We start from the raw sequence: 17574 nt of genomic DNA on the forward strand, positions 1-17574 counted from the left end.
CTGAACCACATGATTATTCTAAATAGCTAAATATTTTAGTCTGCTTGAATGAGTCTCTTAGCAGGGTTGTGAGATCACCTGTAGCATGCTTTTGTAAATCTACATGAGTATCTTCTTCTTTTACAGAAACCTGACATGAATGGCATTATAAAGCCACCTTTTCTAAGGTATGTTTTCTAAAGCTTTTAAACTAATTCAGTTGTGATGATTTTTATATTGGCTGCTTATTGTATTGATTGTGAGGGGAAAATAAGGATGTTTTTCCCAAATTACTGTGACCTTTCCTAGGTATTGGTAAAACGTTATGGCTAAAATTGGTTGTGGTTTTCTCAAGGGTGGCATCAGGTAAAATACATTGCATAGGCCCTTCTCAGAAACAACATGTGTATCTCCAATAGTCTGACAGGGAGCAGGACTTAAACTATGTCTTTGAGAGTTAAAAGCAAATCTTTGGAGACTGGGAGCTGTTAAAGTCTAAATCTAACTGGACATTAATTTCCCAAATATCACAAAGGGAGCCTTCACATGTAAGCTTAAAAATTCAAGTTAAAGTAAGAGTTGCCCAGAATCCTTTAGTCTAAAACCATAACTTAGTCTTCAAACAACTTGGATGAAGAAACTGCATGGATTAAATTTGGTTTTGTATTGCGGCAAGCCACCTAGTAACTTTGTGCATTTCTTTTCAGTGGAGAAAATCCTTTTGCAACTGTGAAACTCAGACCAACTGTAACAAATGACAGATCAGCACCAATTATTCGATGAATATATGGTCCATACACATGTACTTCCTCCTCATAAACACCATTTTCAGTAATGACAATTACTATCTAAACTTGTTTGGAAAATTTATTTAAATGTAATTACTGTACAATAGAATCATACTGGAATGAATTTTTTTTTAACCTATAATTTCTAATGAGGTAGCTGCTTTGTGCTAATATTTGAGCACTTTGGCTTGATTCTACAGTATGCCTTTCTGGTAGTAGAAATTGTGAAAATACTGGAGATAGTCTGGATATTCTAGTAAACCAGTGTAACAGGTCACAAATCTGAATCTTTTGGCATTCATTATTTGGAAACTGCAATGGTAAGTTCTAGAATATAAGCCTGCATATGCCACTTACTAAAGAAGATGATGATTTTTTTTTTTCCAAATAGAACAATGTAACAACTGCCTTATTACAGAATAGAGAACTGCCTGTATAAAGTGATTGTATGTTAAGAAAGACACTCTAGGTTATAAATAAATATTTATCCTTTAAGAATAGACAACTTGTAATGCTTTGCTTAATGTTCAGATATAAATTTAAGTGTTAACATAGACCTATTTTAAGTCTAATGTTGTACTGTCAACACATTATTCAAAGATAACGTTCTTTAAAACACATTGTCAAACTTTAGTTTTATAAAAAGTCATAATAAAAGTGCCATGATTTTTTTCTCAAATTCTAATATAAAAAGCTGCCTTTGAAGTTACTCCACTACTGCAGTCTTCCACAAAAGAAAAACAGATTAACTTTGAAAATTTTTGGTTAAGGAACCTAGTACTGGCATAAATACTGGCATAGTGTCTCATTTAGGTGAAATAGTTTTTAATTCAAGTCACAAGTAGAGCTTTACAGTTTATCTCAGGCCCCAATTTTCTAAATCCAATGGTGCTACCTTGTCTGAAAGACTTTCCCCACAGCAATAATCATGCCTCTTCACTCTGCCTCAGCATTGGGTGCTTTAGCACTGTGCTGGTCAGGTGCCATCTCCTACCTGCTCTATGAACTCTCATGGCTAGTGCCAATCCTTACCCTGAGTCATTCTACCTTACATGTGTACATGCTTCCTACATTTTGTTGTGCCTGCTTCTACTACTATAAACAGTGAATTCATGTCATGTGAATTGCCTTTTGGTTACTTAATATCAAAAAATAGTATATGAGCATGTGATGTCTGTAAGTGCCTCCTCCTCTCACACTGCCTTTCAAGTTCAAGCCCGAGGACACTTTGTGTAAATACCCTTCATCCCATTTTGAATCACCAGCTTTTCAGGAGTAACTTACACCTGAGCCCATTTTCTAAAGCATGTTAGAGGCAAGTCAACCTCAACTCTATATAGGCTTTCAGTAATTCAGTATCAGCATTAAATAACCTAAAATGCAAAAACCCTTACTTAGGGCAGTGCCACAGCCTCTCTAAAATTTCTGCCAGTCAGATGTTATTGTTGTCTGTGAATTCAGACCAGCTGTAGCTGTTAGGCCACTACTCCTGCAGCCCCAGGACATCACGTGTGGCCCTATAAACAAAACCTTTGCTAATTAAAATAGAGCTCTTACTGTTTGTTATTACTAGTGCCTTCGGGAGACAGAGAGGGGCCATTAGCACAGTGGCAGCACATACAGCACTTGCAACACTTTCCTCAAAATCAGCTGCTGTGCTCAAGCAAGTACAGCCTTAAACCATGTTGTCTTTTTATCATAAGGATTCTGGCAAATATTTATCCTTCTTTGTAGCTAGGATTACTAACTCCACTTTCAGAGTACATGTTATCAGACATGTTAGTCACATACTTAATAATCCAGCCACAAATTGAGGATTGCAAAAGGAAAAGCAGTTTTATTTAGTTTTCAACAGGTGCCACTAAACATGGAAAACAAGTTGGGTTTTCATGTTTTGCAATGCACATGCTCATAAAAGATTAAGTTTAAATTACATGCAAGAGACTAAATTTCTTCACACTTTACAAAACAGGTCTGAAGCAAATAAAATGATTGTACATGACATTTACATTAGAAAGAGTATGCTAACAGTTGTAGCTTCCATAAGCACGTCCACGTTCATCCCCTCAGCCAAAAGCTGCCCCACAATTAGGGCATCTTCTCTGCCTCAGTGCAAGACAGAACAGAATCCCAATTGGAAAGAATACAATGGCACACAAAACACCAAGACAGGTGAAGGTGTCCTCCAACACGCCAACCCTGTAAAAATGGAAAACAGACTTAGTCAAGGACACCCCCACATTTGCCCCAAAGTTAGCACTTTGTGATCTGGCAGTCACTGAAAACCACACCATTTCATATAGCAAGATAAAGTACAAAGGTCTGGGGTTGGTTTTCTCCCTTGAAGAGGCCTTTATTTCATAGCTTGCAGCAGAAGGTTTCAAATTATACCACTTAAACGGGAAATTTGCAAGTGATCAGACTGTAGGTAGGTCTAAAAGGCTTAATTCAAACTAGCCCTTTAGTTCCAGAGAGCAGCCTTTTCTCTATCACTGCAATCCAGGACTGGCCCTTAGAACAAAACCACCACCACACCTCTGAGTGCTTGTCTCAACTCCAAATATTGGTTAAAGCAAGTACACCCAAGCACACACACAGGTGTATCACCTGCTGTACAGGGGAACAAGTCACATGCTCTCTCAATTTGGAAAAAGCTTTTAACATGACAGCCTGTGCCTCTGCAGCCACCTCTGGTCCCTAAAAAAAGCTGAAAGTCATGGCTCTTCTGTATTCTTGCATCCTACCTCAACTAGCCTTGTCAAGTAACTGTAGGAATAAAAGATCACACATTCAGGAATAAGCAAGTATCAACCCTGAGCCCTTGCTGGCCCTTCTTGGGGTCAAGCTCTTGTGTACGAGTGAGGATAGAGTTTTCTGGAACTAAACCACAGTGTCACTGAAGTCTACTCCCATAAAATGAAAAGCAGCCTGCTTTTAAAATAGTTTACTGGCTCCTCTGGAATGATACAGCGCTGAAGATTTAACTGCATGGGTGTTGTTATACTGGTTTATCACACACCAAACAATCCCATTTCTCATTTTTTTAGGTCTTTTACAACAGGCAGCAGTCAGTCACACTTGTGTCATATCCTTTGCCTACCTCATTTACTCAAGTATCCTGGGGTGAACACTCTCAGCTCAGTCAACATCGTGTCCCACAGTATATGTGCACTAGCACTCTTTCAGAAAAAAATAATCCTTGCTTTCTGAATGTCTTGATCTGATGATTGGGTACTTTTTCTCAGCTGCTTCTTAAGAGGAAGGTTTGAATGGACAGAGTTGTGCAACACTGGTTAAGGGCTTCTGGTGAAACATCCAGCTCATGCTTTCACTAAGCAAGTTAAAACCACTGCAGACAGCAACATGCAAATAGGTTTGTTTCTGTACATTACTTAAAATTAATACACAACTTGGCACTGGCTGGTTCCTGGAGTTGCCAGCACGTTCTCTTAGATGTGCTGGCATTTTTCTTCAGAGCGCACAAGTCAATATAATTAACGTGCAAAGGGCTGGGTGCACAGGGTGTTTAGGGCTCTGACCAATTCAGCAGGATAAGGAGGACTTAAAAGACATTCTAACTGTAGCTTTACAGTGAAAGAGTACTTTGAATGTCAGCATTTTGTTGTGGAAGGTGCCAATTAGAGTGTGTAGAGGACAATGCTAACTACTTGCAGTCAGACTTCCTAAGTCACCAGAATACTCAGAGGTGCAGCACTGGTGTCATAAGCTGTTTAACAAGTTTATTTCTGGTAGCTAGAAAAGTCCAAGGGCCAAACACGCATCACTATTAAAATAACCCTCAGTAGGTGTTTCTGGTTTCTACTTCCAAAGACTGCTGTCCCTTTAGAGCTGTAGGAGAACCTACTATTGATATCAGCTGAGTCCCAGCTGAATGACCACCCTACATGAGAAACAGCAGAAATTTACCTGAATTTCAGTCCCTGAGTTCTTTCTGAAGTGCTGTATCTAAACATCCCCCAAAATGAAGAAAAACAGTAAAACTTGACTTAAGAAATTTGAGCAGCTATACTTTTAGTCAAAATGTGGTGTTTAGCAAAACACTTGCATAAGATGTGTCCTTCTAGATTCCCTGGTACAGTGGGTCAACAGAAATAGAGCTAAGTGACCCTGAAATACATGCTACAAGCAAGGTGCCAAGGCCAACAAGTTTTTGTTTCCCTGCTGAGCAGTCCCAGACAACTTCTTGTACATGTAAACAGAGTGAAAGAAGGAAGATGCAGGCTCACAGATCATTTCCTTACTGCAGTTGGCTCTCACATTACACCTTGATTAAACTTAGGAATCATTCCCCTTCCCCTCAGCCATCATAAGCCGAAGGCTTTCTGAAGTGTTCTTGATACTCTGCTGCTTACACAACTTCATGTTTAGCCTAAGCTTTCAACATCAATCCCCTCCTTTTGATTAACTTTATTTCTGTTTACAGAGTTCTTCTGATAGAAGTCAACTTTATATTTGGTATAAAGGTATTGTCAGGGTACAGTTGATCCCAGCAGTAGTTTTCTAATTTCATATCCTCAAGTGATGCTCCTTTAAGGCAGCAAGTTAAAAGATGTAGACTAATGCTCAAATCACCATACAGATACTAGTCTCAGCACAAAGTGTCCCACAGCTTAGACTTTTGTAGCCTCTGCTGTTCATTGCAGCTGCTCCTACATACTGAGCATAACATAAGCCCTCGGTTCCCTTAAGTCAGGCGTGTGCATACCAGAGCTCCATCTATCAGTGCAAGCACTTTATCTTGCCACAACAATGTAAGATTACTCTTGAACACTGACATCTGTGCATCCAGAGAGATAAGAACAATGAGAAAGTAGCTCTGCAGAAATGTTCTGCTTTTATAACAAACTCTCCAGGACTTCAGATCCTACCATTTTTCCCAGAGCTGAACATCGTTTGCAGAGCTTGTTTCAGTGGTGTAGGTACCACCTTTTTTCCCCACAGCTCCAAAGCATTTCAGAAAAGCCTCCTCAAGCATGTAAGAGTTTCACCTCTCTCTCCAGTACCTTTTAGCTCCTATTCCCACACCTCTCTATCACCAAGTCACAAATCCAGTATCAACAGTGGCCTAAAATTAAACTTAGAAAGTATCCATGGTACTGACCAAATTCATAAAACCACCTTTCTCCAGGATGGAATTGCCATATTCAGCACATGTTGTAAAGGACAATGGTTCTGGCATGTCACCCACAGATACTACTGTTAGTACTAGAAGTACTAAAAAAGCTAGTATTTACCGAGTACTTTGTACAATCGTTGTGGTATCTGTAGTATCTTTTTCTCCAACTGAAGCAGAAGTGATGTTTAAGGAATCAAGCATAAGGTAACTTTTTGGAACTTTTAGATTTCTTTACACCTCCAAAGGGATATGACACCTCAGCAATCAGACTGTCATCCCAGGCAGTGGGTCCAGCTTACTGGGGTTTTGTATTCAATTCAAATTACTGATTCTTGCCACAATGAGTTGCTGACAACACACAGAATCCCACTTTCATTTCTGCTATTTCTACTACAAGTTTTAATACTAAGCATTGACAGAAGACACACTCAGCAGCAGCAAGAGCAAGGTTCTTGGAAACAGCACTACAGCTTGTCTTTGTGATGCAGTTTACCAGAGCTCTCCTCTGTAGGTCAGGTTTGGCGAGCCTATGTCTGTCCAGCTGACACTGCACGTGTTCCTGGTGGGGATGAAGGGAGTTGTGAGTGCCGTCACCTAGCCTTTACACTTCTGCTGGCTTCATGACAGGTACATCCAGTGGGTTTACGAGGGTCAGAGAGAAAGGCTTCACGTACCCCCACCTGGCATGCAACACATTCCTACCTCTGCAGGGAAAGTGCTGACAAACGACGCTACACGCCAGCAGACGAGAAGGAGCCAGGCCATTTCTGCTGCAGAGCTGAAACTCGCCCCTGTCTTGGCACATTAGGCACTGACTCACAGTACTTGCCCTGCATCACCTCAGCAAACAGCACTCAGAGAAACTACAGGCACTAGATTTGCTCAGCTTGGTTAACATTTCTTTTTAGTCTGTGTCTGGTGTTCTGCTACAAAGAACTTTAACCCAGGGTTCCCATCAGCCCACAGGAGCAGAGTCTGCTTCCCCTCCCCTCTCACCACAGAGCACTCCCCAGCAAAGCAAAATACCGGTGGGGAGAACAGTCAGAGGGGATAGTGCTGCCAGGGAAAGAAATATGGAACAAGTTATTGGAAAATTATGAACCGAACAGCAGTCACTGTCAGTACTAGAAAGAAGGCCAATATCATACAGGGGTATATCATGAAGTAAACTTTCCCCATATACTCTGGATTATTAACGCTTCATACATTAATGCTCTCATACCATTGATTTCATTCGCTAGGGAAAAGGTATGCTACTAGAAGAGCCATCTCCTGGGAAGAATCTGCTAATAGGACTGAAACACAAAGCTATTCAAAACCGTTTTGATAGCCAGACTGGTTACAGGTACAGTGATGGAAAGGACACAAATGTTCAACCAAAACTGGCAAGCCTGAACACAGAAGTTGCATATGGCAATTTGTACTTGTGGAAACACATGAAATGCTGAGCACCCTCAGACCAAATAAAAATCAGCAGTAGAAGCTCTGGAGGTGAGGCCTCTCCTTTTCCCTCCTCCACAGGTTAACTCCGTAACATACTGCACGTTCCGAGAGGCTCGGACACAGCCTAGATGCTTCTGAGTACTTAAAGATTCAGGCAGTTTTCAGTACTACAGATCCATCCAAGAAAGGCAAAGTCCCTTTTCCAGGCATTTCAATGACACCAAAAATAACATTACTTTGGAAAATGCATACTAAGTGCAGTACACGGCACGTTAAGCCTATTGTATTTCTTGCCTTGTTTTGCTCTTACACTAATGCCATCTTTTTCATTCACGCACACTGAGCATTCCCCTCCTGCAGGCATTCAACTCTCGCTTTGTTAGTTTTTAAATCTTCTCCTTGTCTCTCAGTAATTCCATATTGACTTCCTGCCCTGAACTTCACCTTAAGTAAGCCAGTGTGTTTAGAGTATAAACAGCCTAATTTTTGTCTGACCTTAAAGAATAAACACACTAATTAAACATCAGAGGGGGATCAATCAGGACACCTCTGGTCAGCCCCGAGTAGCTGCAAACCCAAGCATAGATGACTGCTGTCTAACCCATTACAATCAACCCTCTTAATCTTGCAAGGCCCAAGACTATTGGTCAGCAGATGTCCCTGACACTTTCAAAAGAATTTATTTTAAAATCCCTTCCCCCTAAACAGAGTTATTCAGTAAGTGTTTTGTGGTAAAGCAAAATGTCAATTAAAAACAAACAAAACAAAAAAAAAGGAAAAAATATCACCATCCATATTCAACACTAGACCCGGGTAAAGGGACGGCGAGGGACACAGAAGCCGCAGGCAGCAGGGCTGGGTCAGTGACAGGGGAGAGCAGGGGCAGCAGCGGCAGGCAGCAGGCCCTGTCAGCCCGAGCTCGAAGGCTCACCGGAGCCAGACCTGCCTGACCTCCACCACAGCACACCTGTTACTTCAGAGCCACTTCCTAGCACATCTACAGCACTGTGATTACTACTACAGCGTTAGCTACACAAACACTTTTTGGCTTCTGTTGATTTGTGTCACCACCTAATTTTAGACCAACACTTATCCAATCGATGCTTAGCCAGTTACTAAATTTAGAGGGAGAAAAAAAAATACTTTTTACAAGGGAGACTATGAATATTTTAGGTTTTGCTTGTGTGTTTTACCTGAGCTGCAGAGTAATTAGAGACTCCATACTCAAACTGTAGATTCACTAATGCAACCAAACATAAGTTTTGTTCTACAGCATAAACCACATAAAAGCTGATTATAACTGCACCACTCCCACTCTAAAAATAAAGTGGAAAGGTTTATTTATACTGCAAGCAGCATCTTGGATTTAAGCTATAACTGCAGCTGCCAACTCCATAAAGGTCGGTCAATTATTCCCACTGACAAGTACTTAAAACCAAATTACTTTTCACACAATCCCCTTCCTCAAAGTAAGTCCTAAAACATTACTACCTTAAGTCAAATGCTCAGGATCAGAGGGCTGATAGTGAGATCTGCAAACACAGCATCTGTACAATTTAGCATGTGCATTTTTAGACTTAACACTACATCACAGTATTTAAACATGAGCTTATCAGCATTTTTCATCCCTTACAAATAAAGTTGAAGGGTCATCCCAGGTAGTCACAGTTTGGTTGTAGACAAGCTCTGCAGGAGCTGAAAAGAAACTGCACTTAACAAGACTGCTGCCTTCTCCACAGATACCCCCTCACTGATCAAGCAAGTGGAATTTTCAAGTCAGTATCCCACCTCTCCTGCCACTGAGGTGGGTTGAGTCTCTAGATGTCAATGGAAGCATCAGGCCAGTGATGAGCACAGACTTTGGAAGCTGCACACTAAATCTTTGATTTGGAACATGAAAACAAACGTAGATAGCTTTTCTTTGTGTCTGTCCTAGTTAATGCAACAGCAGCTAGGTTAAGCATGTTTAAATTTCACCTGCAAGCAGCAGAAAAAAAATAATTGACAAGTATATATGCAACTACTGAGTACACACGGGATGTTTACAGTTTTCATTCCTATGAAGAGAGGTGCCAGCTCCTCTAGCCTCAGCTTGAAGGCATACGGAATGGTTGTTGATCCATATCCACAGAAAGGAGCCCAAATCTGTACATAGCCCCTGGCTTGTCCTCTTCAACACAAGCTGTACATATATGTAAATGCAATTATCCTTGAAAGTTACCTTCAAGTAAGAGACAGTACTTGCACCTTTGCCTGAACTTCTTTAGGCCCCACTTCCTACGCAGAGGGCTGGCTGCAGAGCCAGAGAAACTCTGGCAATGGGAACAGGCTGTGTCTAGCTGTTATCTTTCTTGAAATGCCTACAAATCACCAGGCTTCTCTAATGCAGTAGCACCACTGCTTTAATGCCAGTTCTGAGAACACGCTAATTAAGCATCAAGCTTCATGCTTCACACCAGCAGCCCAGCCTCACAAATGAGGCTAAGTAAGCATGCCAGTTGAAATTCTCTGTAGATGGTGGACATCTATCCATGACAACTAGACTGAGATCCAGTGTGTTTTTTCTCACTCATCTGCATATACAGCCAAATCAGTATCACCTCTGGTTACCAACAAACAAGGCCTGTTTCCTCCTCTCACTCAGAACAACTCATTACTACAAAGAAATCCTAATTATCAGAATACAGACACCAAGATAAATGGTGACACTAATAAAAAAATGCTATCACCTCAGGCCCAGTGACAGACTGCACGTTAGGGACCAGATTATCATTTTTATACAGTCCCATTAGGGAATACATTCCTGCTGTATCTTATTAATCGCATAAAGTCTCATTTATTAGAAAAATGTGTTTTGATTATTATCCACAAATCAGTTCAGAGCAGTAGAACACAAATCCTCAGAAACAGCAAGAGCTATGCTGATCTCACTTGGGACCCTGTTAACAGGCTTACCACCTCCCTTCCTCTGGGATTAGGTAACAGCCTTCCCGCTAAGCAGCTGCCTGCCTCTGCTGTTAGGCTGGGGGGAAAAAAGTTACAGCTATCCTAGTCAGTAATTCCAAATGGCAGACTCATGGCATCTGCTCAAGTCTGCTGGATCAAGGCCTCCTTCTTTGCAATCACGTGCCTAAGTCGTTGCTGAAATTCATGCCCTAACTGCTCCAGCCGCTGAATTTCAGCACAGCAGGGATGAACGCCCCAGTCTGCCGGAACAGCAGACGGTTACAGAAACCTCCAAACTGTAGTATAAGGGGTGACGCTGATTCCCAGCATAGGGTGATCATCTTTGTGACAAAAAAGTGTCAGGAGCTGCTGTACTATTATAGCTATTCCTCTTTATAGCACTCTTGAAAAGGTATTTCAAAGTTGGCTTCACTCACAAGATGCAGAAGGATCTCTAGCATGTCAGCCAGCTCTTAGAAACCAAAAATCCGCAGGTTTTCCTCAGAATATCAGACATGCTCTCTAAATAACTTGGTTGGGTGGTTTTTTTTTAATTCCTTGCATATTTAACTGGTACACATTATGAAATTATATTGAGAATATTTACATAAAGTTTAAAGATAGTTGTTGTGAATAACTATATAAAACCCTATATCCTGAATGGCCTTCTATCAAACCACACACAGCATTTGTGACTGAAATAACCTAAGTAAAACCAGAAGACTGAAATTTTGAAGGACTTAATCACCTAAGTTTAATTCTCTCAGGAGACATGCACTTAACTGAAGAAACAAAATTTCAACAAAAACCTGAGAACTTAATACTCTGTCAAGTCAAAAGACCAGAAAAAACAAAAACCAAACCCATCACCCAAAAAAACCCGAAACAAAAAAAAAAACACCAAAAAACTGTGGCAGGGAAAAGGCTTTAAGAGATCTGAGAATAAATACAGTTTTAATCAAAATTGTCTCATCTTCCAGCGTTATTGTAAGATGGGACCCACTACAATACTTCTCAAGTAGATGTTTTGTAACTGTCAGAAAAGAAAGCCCCCACAATGCAGCAGCATTATGTCCTTTCCCTCACCCCTTCTTGCAAGCAACTGAATACTTGTTAAACAGGAAAATAAAAAGCCAACAGGGCCCATCACACACTCTGTCCCAGATTTTGAAAGAACCAGCTTTTGCAAGCATCAGATCAAGAGAATGTTTTCACAATTTTTAAAGGCTTCTTTCTTCTCTTAAGTAATAGGAAAGCAAACATTCCTTGCAGTTTGTTCTACCCAACAACGCAAGATGGAGAAAGAGAAAATGAAAGTGACCCACAAGAGAAGCAGCCAGACTGCATTCTCCAAGCTAAAAAGAGAATTACATGGCTGGTCCTCTGCAGTGGCTGTAATGACTCAATCTGTACTTGGAAACATAGAATAGTTTAAAAGCAGGACTTGGCCAATCCATAGATGTCAACTACAAGCAACAGAGCTGACAAGATTCTGCAACTCAGTTTAATTCTCTGTACATCAGGGGTGGGAAAACTCACACTAAGACAGCAGGACTACAACCACCCAAGATTAATAATGCATGGAAGTATGGAATATACATTAATACTTAAGTCTGTAATTAGAAAGCAACACTGACCAGTGATGAGTTAGGATGATCTGACTAACGAATAACTCTAGGCAAGAAGCACAGCTTGCAAGACAGGAGAATCATCCCTCAGATGCAGCAATGCTTCAGAGATAGAAAAAAATGCAGCCACATAGTGACCATGGGCATACTACCTACTTGTAGAGAGGCTACTTTTGGAGATAATTTGTACTTTCTATTTCATACCACAAAGCAAGCCTAAAGAGCAACGGTACTGTAGCTACTTCATTAATTCCGAGATCATTCATGGCTGCAATAAAATAAACTCCTACCCAAAGAACAGACCAATACTGCATATTTCTCCTGAACAGCATACATTAAGTTGGAAACGGTTTTGATTTCAATTGGCAACATTCATAAATGCAATAGTGCAAACAACTGGTTTGTATTTCTGATGGTAGAAATCCTCTCAGTGGGCTTTAGCCTACTCTATCAGTTACATTATTCTACAGCCACAAAAAAGGCTTCTTCCTCATGACCTGAAGCAGATGGACTTCTCTAATGATCATGCACAGCATCAAATCAGAAGAGCAACAGGACGGCTGACCTGGCAGTTTAATAACAAAGTTTTTTATGTACCATTAATAGCTTTTTATGTTTATCAATGCTCTTTCAACAACGTTTCTGTTCAGTGTTGTATTCAGAGCGTAGCTGCATGTCATTCTTTATAAAACAGGTTTCCAGGCCAAGGAAGTCAGCTATAACTATGTTTAAGGTCTTGACAAGTTGAAGAGGATTATGAGCTCTTTCTTCAAGAGAAGCAGCCAGTGTAACCTTCCAGAACATGAACCCTGACCCTTCAAGTTCCCATTAATATTTGTAATATTATGCTTCCCACCCAGCTTTCCTGTCCTTTCTCTTGAAATACTAGACTATCAATTCCTTAACTAGTCAAAACATGAGCAATCTGAGATTTTTCCCTCCTACCCCGACACTTTGACTGTTCCTCTAAAGACAATTAGGAAAAAACATAGTGATAGACTGCTATGGCACACCATTACTAGATACAGTCACTTGTTCTTGGGATTCCCTGATAAGAAGTATTTCAGAAGTGCTGAGAGGAGTCCTACAGTTTAAGCAGAGTGGGATTATGCCTCATAATAAACATGTCATAGTTCTCCTCACAACTTTTTTTTTCACAGCCTAAAACAAAACCTGAGGATCCAAGAGTAATGGTTTTGTGGAGGGTATTTTGCTTTAGGAAAAAGTCTGCAATGTAACGGAGCACTGGGTACCTCCAGCAGAGCAAGTCTGATGACTTCAGAAAACTATTCAAGTGAGGTCACTTAAAAACACCTTAAAAAAAGCTACCTCATTTTCCTGAATTTGGCTGAAGTATACTTGCAAATGACTGTTTCAAAGGTCTCTCCTAGAACATCCCAAGAAAACTTCCAGAAAAAAAAAAAATCCTAATAAGCAGCAGCAAGAGTCTACTATTCTTAAATTATTGCAGAGACCAGCTCCATATGTTTTGAGATTTATTGAGTTTAGGTCCAGAAGGCCTGTATAAACACACTGCCTGCCTTTTACCAAACAACCCTCCTGTCTTCTGGCTGAGCTAAAGCATAAGCAGGTGGCAGGATCTACCACATCCTCTGAACTGCTCAGTAGTTACTTTGCCCTCACTGTTTAAAACACAGAACTTCTAGATCAATAGCTATAACTGGTACAGGTTTTTCAGCCTGAACTAGTGGCACTTCAGCCGGCACCTGTTTTTACATAGCACCACAAGATACTTATTTGAATCCTCCTTTGAAAGCAGGTCCTCTCAGACAAACACCAATTCTAACAAAACCAAAAGGCATCTGGGGTACAGCCTCTGCCACTGTGACAACCTCCATGCCGTTCATCACGCTCAAACCTGGTATCATTTCAGCTACTTCAGCAAGTCTGTTTCCTACACATTTGAAATGGGTAAGCAAGGGCTCAGACTTATAGAATATTAAGTGCCTCCTCGCAAGACACCACAAGGGTAACTCCCATAAATTTTAACAGAAGGGGAATGATTCTGCACTTGAGTCAGAGCTGGCCAGGCACACCAGCTGCAATCTGGCTGCCCTCACCCATCAGTTAATATCCTGGGATGAGAAGAAATGAGAAGTGCAAAGGGACTACAGCTGACTTGCAGCACTAATGTGGAAACAGAGTGCCTCCTTCCCTTTTTTTACGGCTGTCGATTTCTGAGGTGGGAGTTCTTTTGTTGCAATTCCAGCTAATAGCTGACCACTTTTTCTGGTTTTCACCACTTTCATCAGATTAACGCTTTGAATCTAATCTTTTAATCTCCCTGTTCTTCTGCAGTAAAAGGGCTTTTAAAGTAAGAGATCTTTTAAAGCCTTAAGATACCGATGTTTTAAACCAATACTGACAATCTCCCTGTCTGGTTTTGCACAGCCTGGATGTTGGCAATGGGGACACACACCACAGCAGCGGAAGCCCTTCCACAAGACTGCCAGATAACCAGAAGTGACTAAGGTCAAAGATTAAAGTTTCACAATAAAATCATGCTACTCACTATCACTGGGCATAAACACATCAGAAAAGACTTCCTGTCATCCTCTCCCACAAGCTCTGACCCTTCACATCTGTGACTGAACTGCCTTTTCATTAAAACACCGCTTACTGATCTTCCTCCATCATAAAGAAGATACATATTTACATATATAAAGTCTATTGTATTAATCATAGCAGTTGTCACAAGCCCATTAGGATAAGCTCATACTACATAAATTAAAGCACTCCGCTGCTCACTTTAGTGCTTTTTCAATTAATTCGATTCTAATACACACACACAAACTATTGAAAACCAAGGAACTATATGGATACCTGTAATTTAAAAAATAAAACCCATGACTGAGTTTATTTCTCAACGAGAGAGCGATTTTACCTGCAGGCAGGACAGCCACCAACTACTACTACAGAAGTGGTGGTGGCAGGCTGTTGAATAATGGTGTATGTGCTCGAATAGTTTGGCTGTGATGTCGGTGGAGGAACAGCATACCCTAAAATAAGAAAAAAACCTCAATCCACCACACATAAAGCACAGAGAATAATGACAATAATTAAAAAGTATGGAAACAGAACATAAAAAAAAAAGAAATGTAGTCTTGAGTAATTTAAGAAGCTCTATTAAAATCAGAGTTGGAACACGCAGCACATCTAATAGCAAAGCCACTCCATAAACCCAAGTACCTAGCACAATTTAACCATCTAAAAAGGCCACTGAGCTAATAATTAACTTTGAGAATTTGTTTCAATGCTGTTTGAGCACCAGGGAAAAACAGTTTAAACAAAAAATGACCACAGCTTTCACTTCTGGATGTTATGTATCAGGTATGTCCCGCTCCAGTGGACAAACTAGTTGAAACAGAACTGGTTTCCAGCTTTACTTCCACATATTAGGTTTATAACTGGAAAGAAAGGTAGGAGTGATAGGATGCAAATAGAAAGGAAGCAGGTCACATAGCACAGAAAAAACCCCCAACCTTTCAGAAAACCCATGTTGTTAGCTAGTGAATGTGTCATTTTAACAGCTGTAGTTAGAAAACACAAGCTTTTAACTACTGCATTAACATTAAAATTTTTTTTTAAATGCTTTTTAAAGGGATGGTTAGATGTATGCAGTGTAATCATACAGTCAAGGTAAAGTTTGCCCAGGTATAATCCATTTTGATCTTCTCTTCCAGGGCACAGCTCTCAAATTTTCTTGAATCAAGTTATGCGTCTGTAAGTCCACCACCCTCACTACTTAAAGTTAATTAAACTGAAAGCAATCAGTAATATTTGTGTTGTAGGAAAATAAGCTCCAAGTTATTATCAGGAAATCTATCTATGGCCTCAAGATTCAGCCCAATGCTTGATGACTGCGGTCTGTGTGTGCTGTGTATTTTTTTTTTTTTTGTAACTTTCGAAGCATTCCCTTAACTCTACAGTCTGACAGACCACTTCTTCTTTGGTGGAGGTTAGTATTAATTCAGTTAACAAAAGTACTGTATCTACTCACCTGCTTAAGTCTCTCCAAGACTACTGAAGTGTATCAGAAAAAACAAACATTAACCAGAATACAGTGAAGTGCGTGCAAAGAAAAGTGCAAGTTTGGGGTCTGTTTTACTGCTAGTACAGCTGTGCCTCTTTGCTATTGTTTTGAGGCGGAAAACCCACACATCCGAGGGATGCATGCAAACTCCGTCGGTATTTTGGGGAAGGCAAAACACAAACATGACGTTACACCTCGGAGGCACCCAAGGAGCGAGGGGGGAGGGAGGAGGCTCATTTGAACACCTGGATCCCCCGCGCACCCTCCTCCCTGCGCTGGTTTTAGGCGTGAAAACCGAGGGGATCCGACGGCCTGGCTCCCGAGGGAAGCCCCGCGCAGGAGAGGCTCAAGAGTTTGCCCCGCTCCGGCCGGGCAGCCCCTCTGCGGCGCAGGCCACGGCCCTTCTCCAGGGCCTGCGGCCCCCGGGGCACCGCCAGCGCCGCTCCCCCGCAGTCACCGGCTGGGGGGCGGGGGGGAGCCTCCCTAGAGCCGCCCCCCGGCCCAGGGAAGGGGGGTGCGGGGCGCCAGCTCCCCTCCGCACGCCAGGGGGGGGGCCCTGGCTGCCCAGTCCCCCCCTCCCCCCGAGTCGGCGGCCGGCGCCTACCCCGCCGCCCCAGACCCACCTGCGGCAGCCGCGGCGCCCGGGTAGGGGTAGGGCGGGGGCGGCTGGAAGCCGGGCTGCGGGGCGGGGATGGCGCCGTAGTTGCTCTGCCCGTAGTCGTAGCCCGCGCCCTGGGCGGCGGGGCTGTAGGCGGGCGGCCGCTCCTGCAGCAGGGGCTTGTTGTCCATGCTGGGGGGCGGCGGCGCGGCCAGCCCGCGGAGCCGAGCGGAGCGGCGGCGGCGAGCGCCGGGCGGGCGAGGAGGAAGCGGCGCCCTCCCCTCGGCGCCCAACTTGCGGGCGCCGCCCCTCCGCCCCGCCCGGGGGCGCCGGAGCTCAGCGGCGGCGCGAGCGCCCCGGCGGCGGCGCCCCGCGCACTCGGGGCCGGGCGCGAGGCGGCGGCGGCGCGGGAGCGGCTGAGCGGCCCCTGGCGCGCGGGCGGCCCCTCCCGCCCCGCGCCGGGCGGCCCCGCCCGCTGCGCGCGCGGCCGGTCACAAGACTGCGGCCACGTGACGCCGCTCCCCGGCGGCGCGGGGTGACTCGCCGAGCGGCGCAGGGAGCCTCGGCCTTAAAGGGGCCGCGCCGCCTCCCCGCGCGCCCCGACACCCCCCGCAGCCCCCCCCTTCCCCCCGGCTTCGGACGGCAGCGGGGTCCGCGAGCGCTCCTCGTGTGCCGAGCGAGAGCGGCCGCCGGCGGGACGCGCTGCTGCGCGCTAACTGCCGGGCCTGCCGGTCGTGTTTTAATTAAGCCGGTGATGGATTGTTAAGGTGCTCGCCGACACCCTCTGCAGCGTCGCTTCCCTTCAGGTGCGCCTCCCCCGAAATGCCGTCCTGCTCCCAGCCCTCCCTTGGCCCCAGCCGACAGGACGGCCCGGGCGGAGCCGCCCAGGCCGTTAACCTGCCCCATCCCTCCTGCCGCGATCCCTTCTGCCCCAGCGAGCACGCCAAGAGCCGCTCTGAACCATGCAGCAGGCAAATGGCTTCAGCTGAGCTCTGGGAAGA

General features: G+C 43.4%; 2 protein-coding genes across 2 annotated transcripts in view; one reads left to right on the plus strand and one right to left on the minus strand.

Moving 5' to 3' along the window:
- BAIAP2L1 (BAR/IMD domain containing adaptor protein 2 like 1) overlaps positions 1 to 2301 on the plus strand; it is a 44050-nt gene extending 41749 nt beyond the window's left edge. Inside the window, exons 13-14 of the mRNA XM_074919600.1 lie at positions 127 to 167; positions 687 to 2301. Coding sequence (XP_074775701.1) covers positions 127 to 167; positions 687 to 762 — 117 coding nt within the window. The 3' untranslated portion in view covers positions 763 to 2301. The remainder of the gene's footprint in view (positions 1 to 126; positions 168 to 686) is intronic.
- Positions 2302 to 2577: 276 nt separating this feature from the next.
- On the minus strand, positions 2578 to 16931 carry BRI3 (brain protein I3). Its single transcript, XM_074919450.1, has 3 exons — positions 16599 to 16931; positions 14827 to 14941; positions 2578 to 2966 (listed from the first exon to the last, which is right to left on the minus strand). Exons 1-3 carry the CDS (start codon positions 16762 to 16764, stop codon positions 2834 to 2836), a joined length of 414 nt encoding a protein of 137 aa, XP_074775551.1. The 5' UTR covers positions 16765 to 16931; the 3' UTR covers positions 2578 to 2833.
- Positions 16932 to 17574: the final 643 nt, after the last annotated feature.

This window comes from Athene noctua, chromosome 15 (assembly GCF_965140245.1).
Source record: "Athene noctua chromosome 15, bAthNoc1.hap1.1, whole genome shotgun sequence".
Classification (NCBI taxonomy): domain Eukaryota; kingdom Metazoa; phylum Chordata; class Aves; order Strigiformes; family Strigidae; genus Athene; species Athene noctua.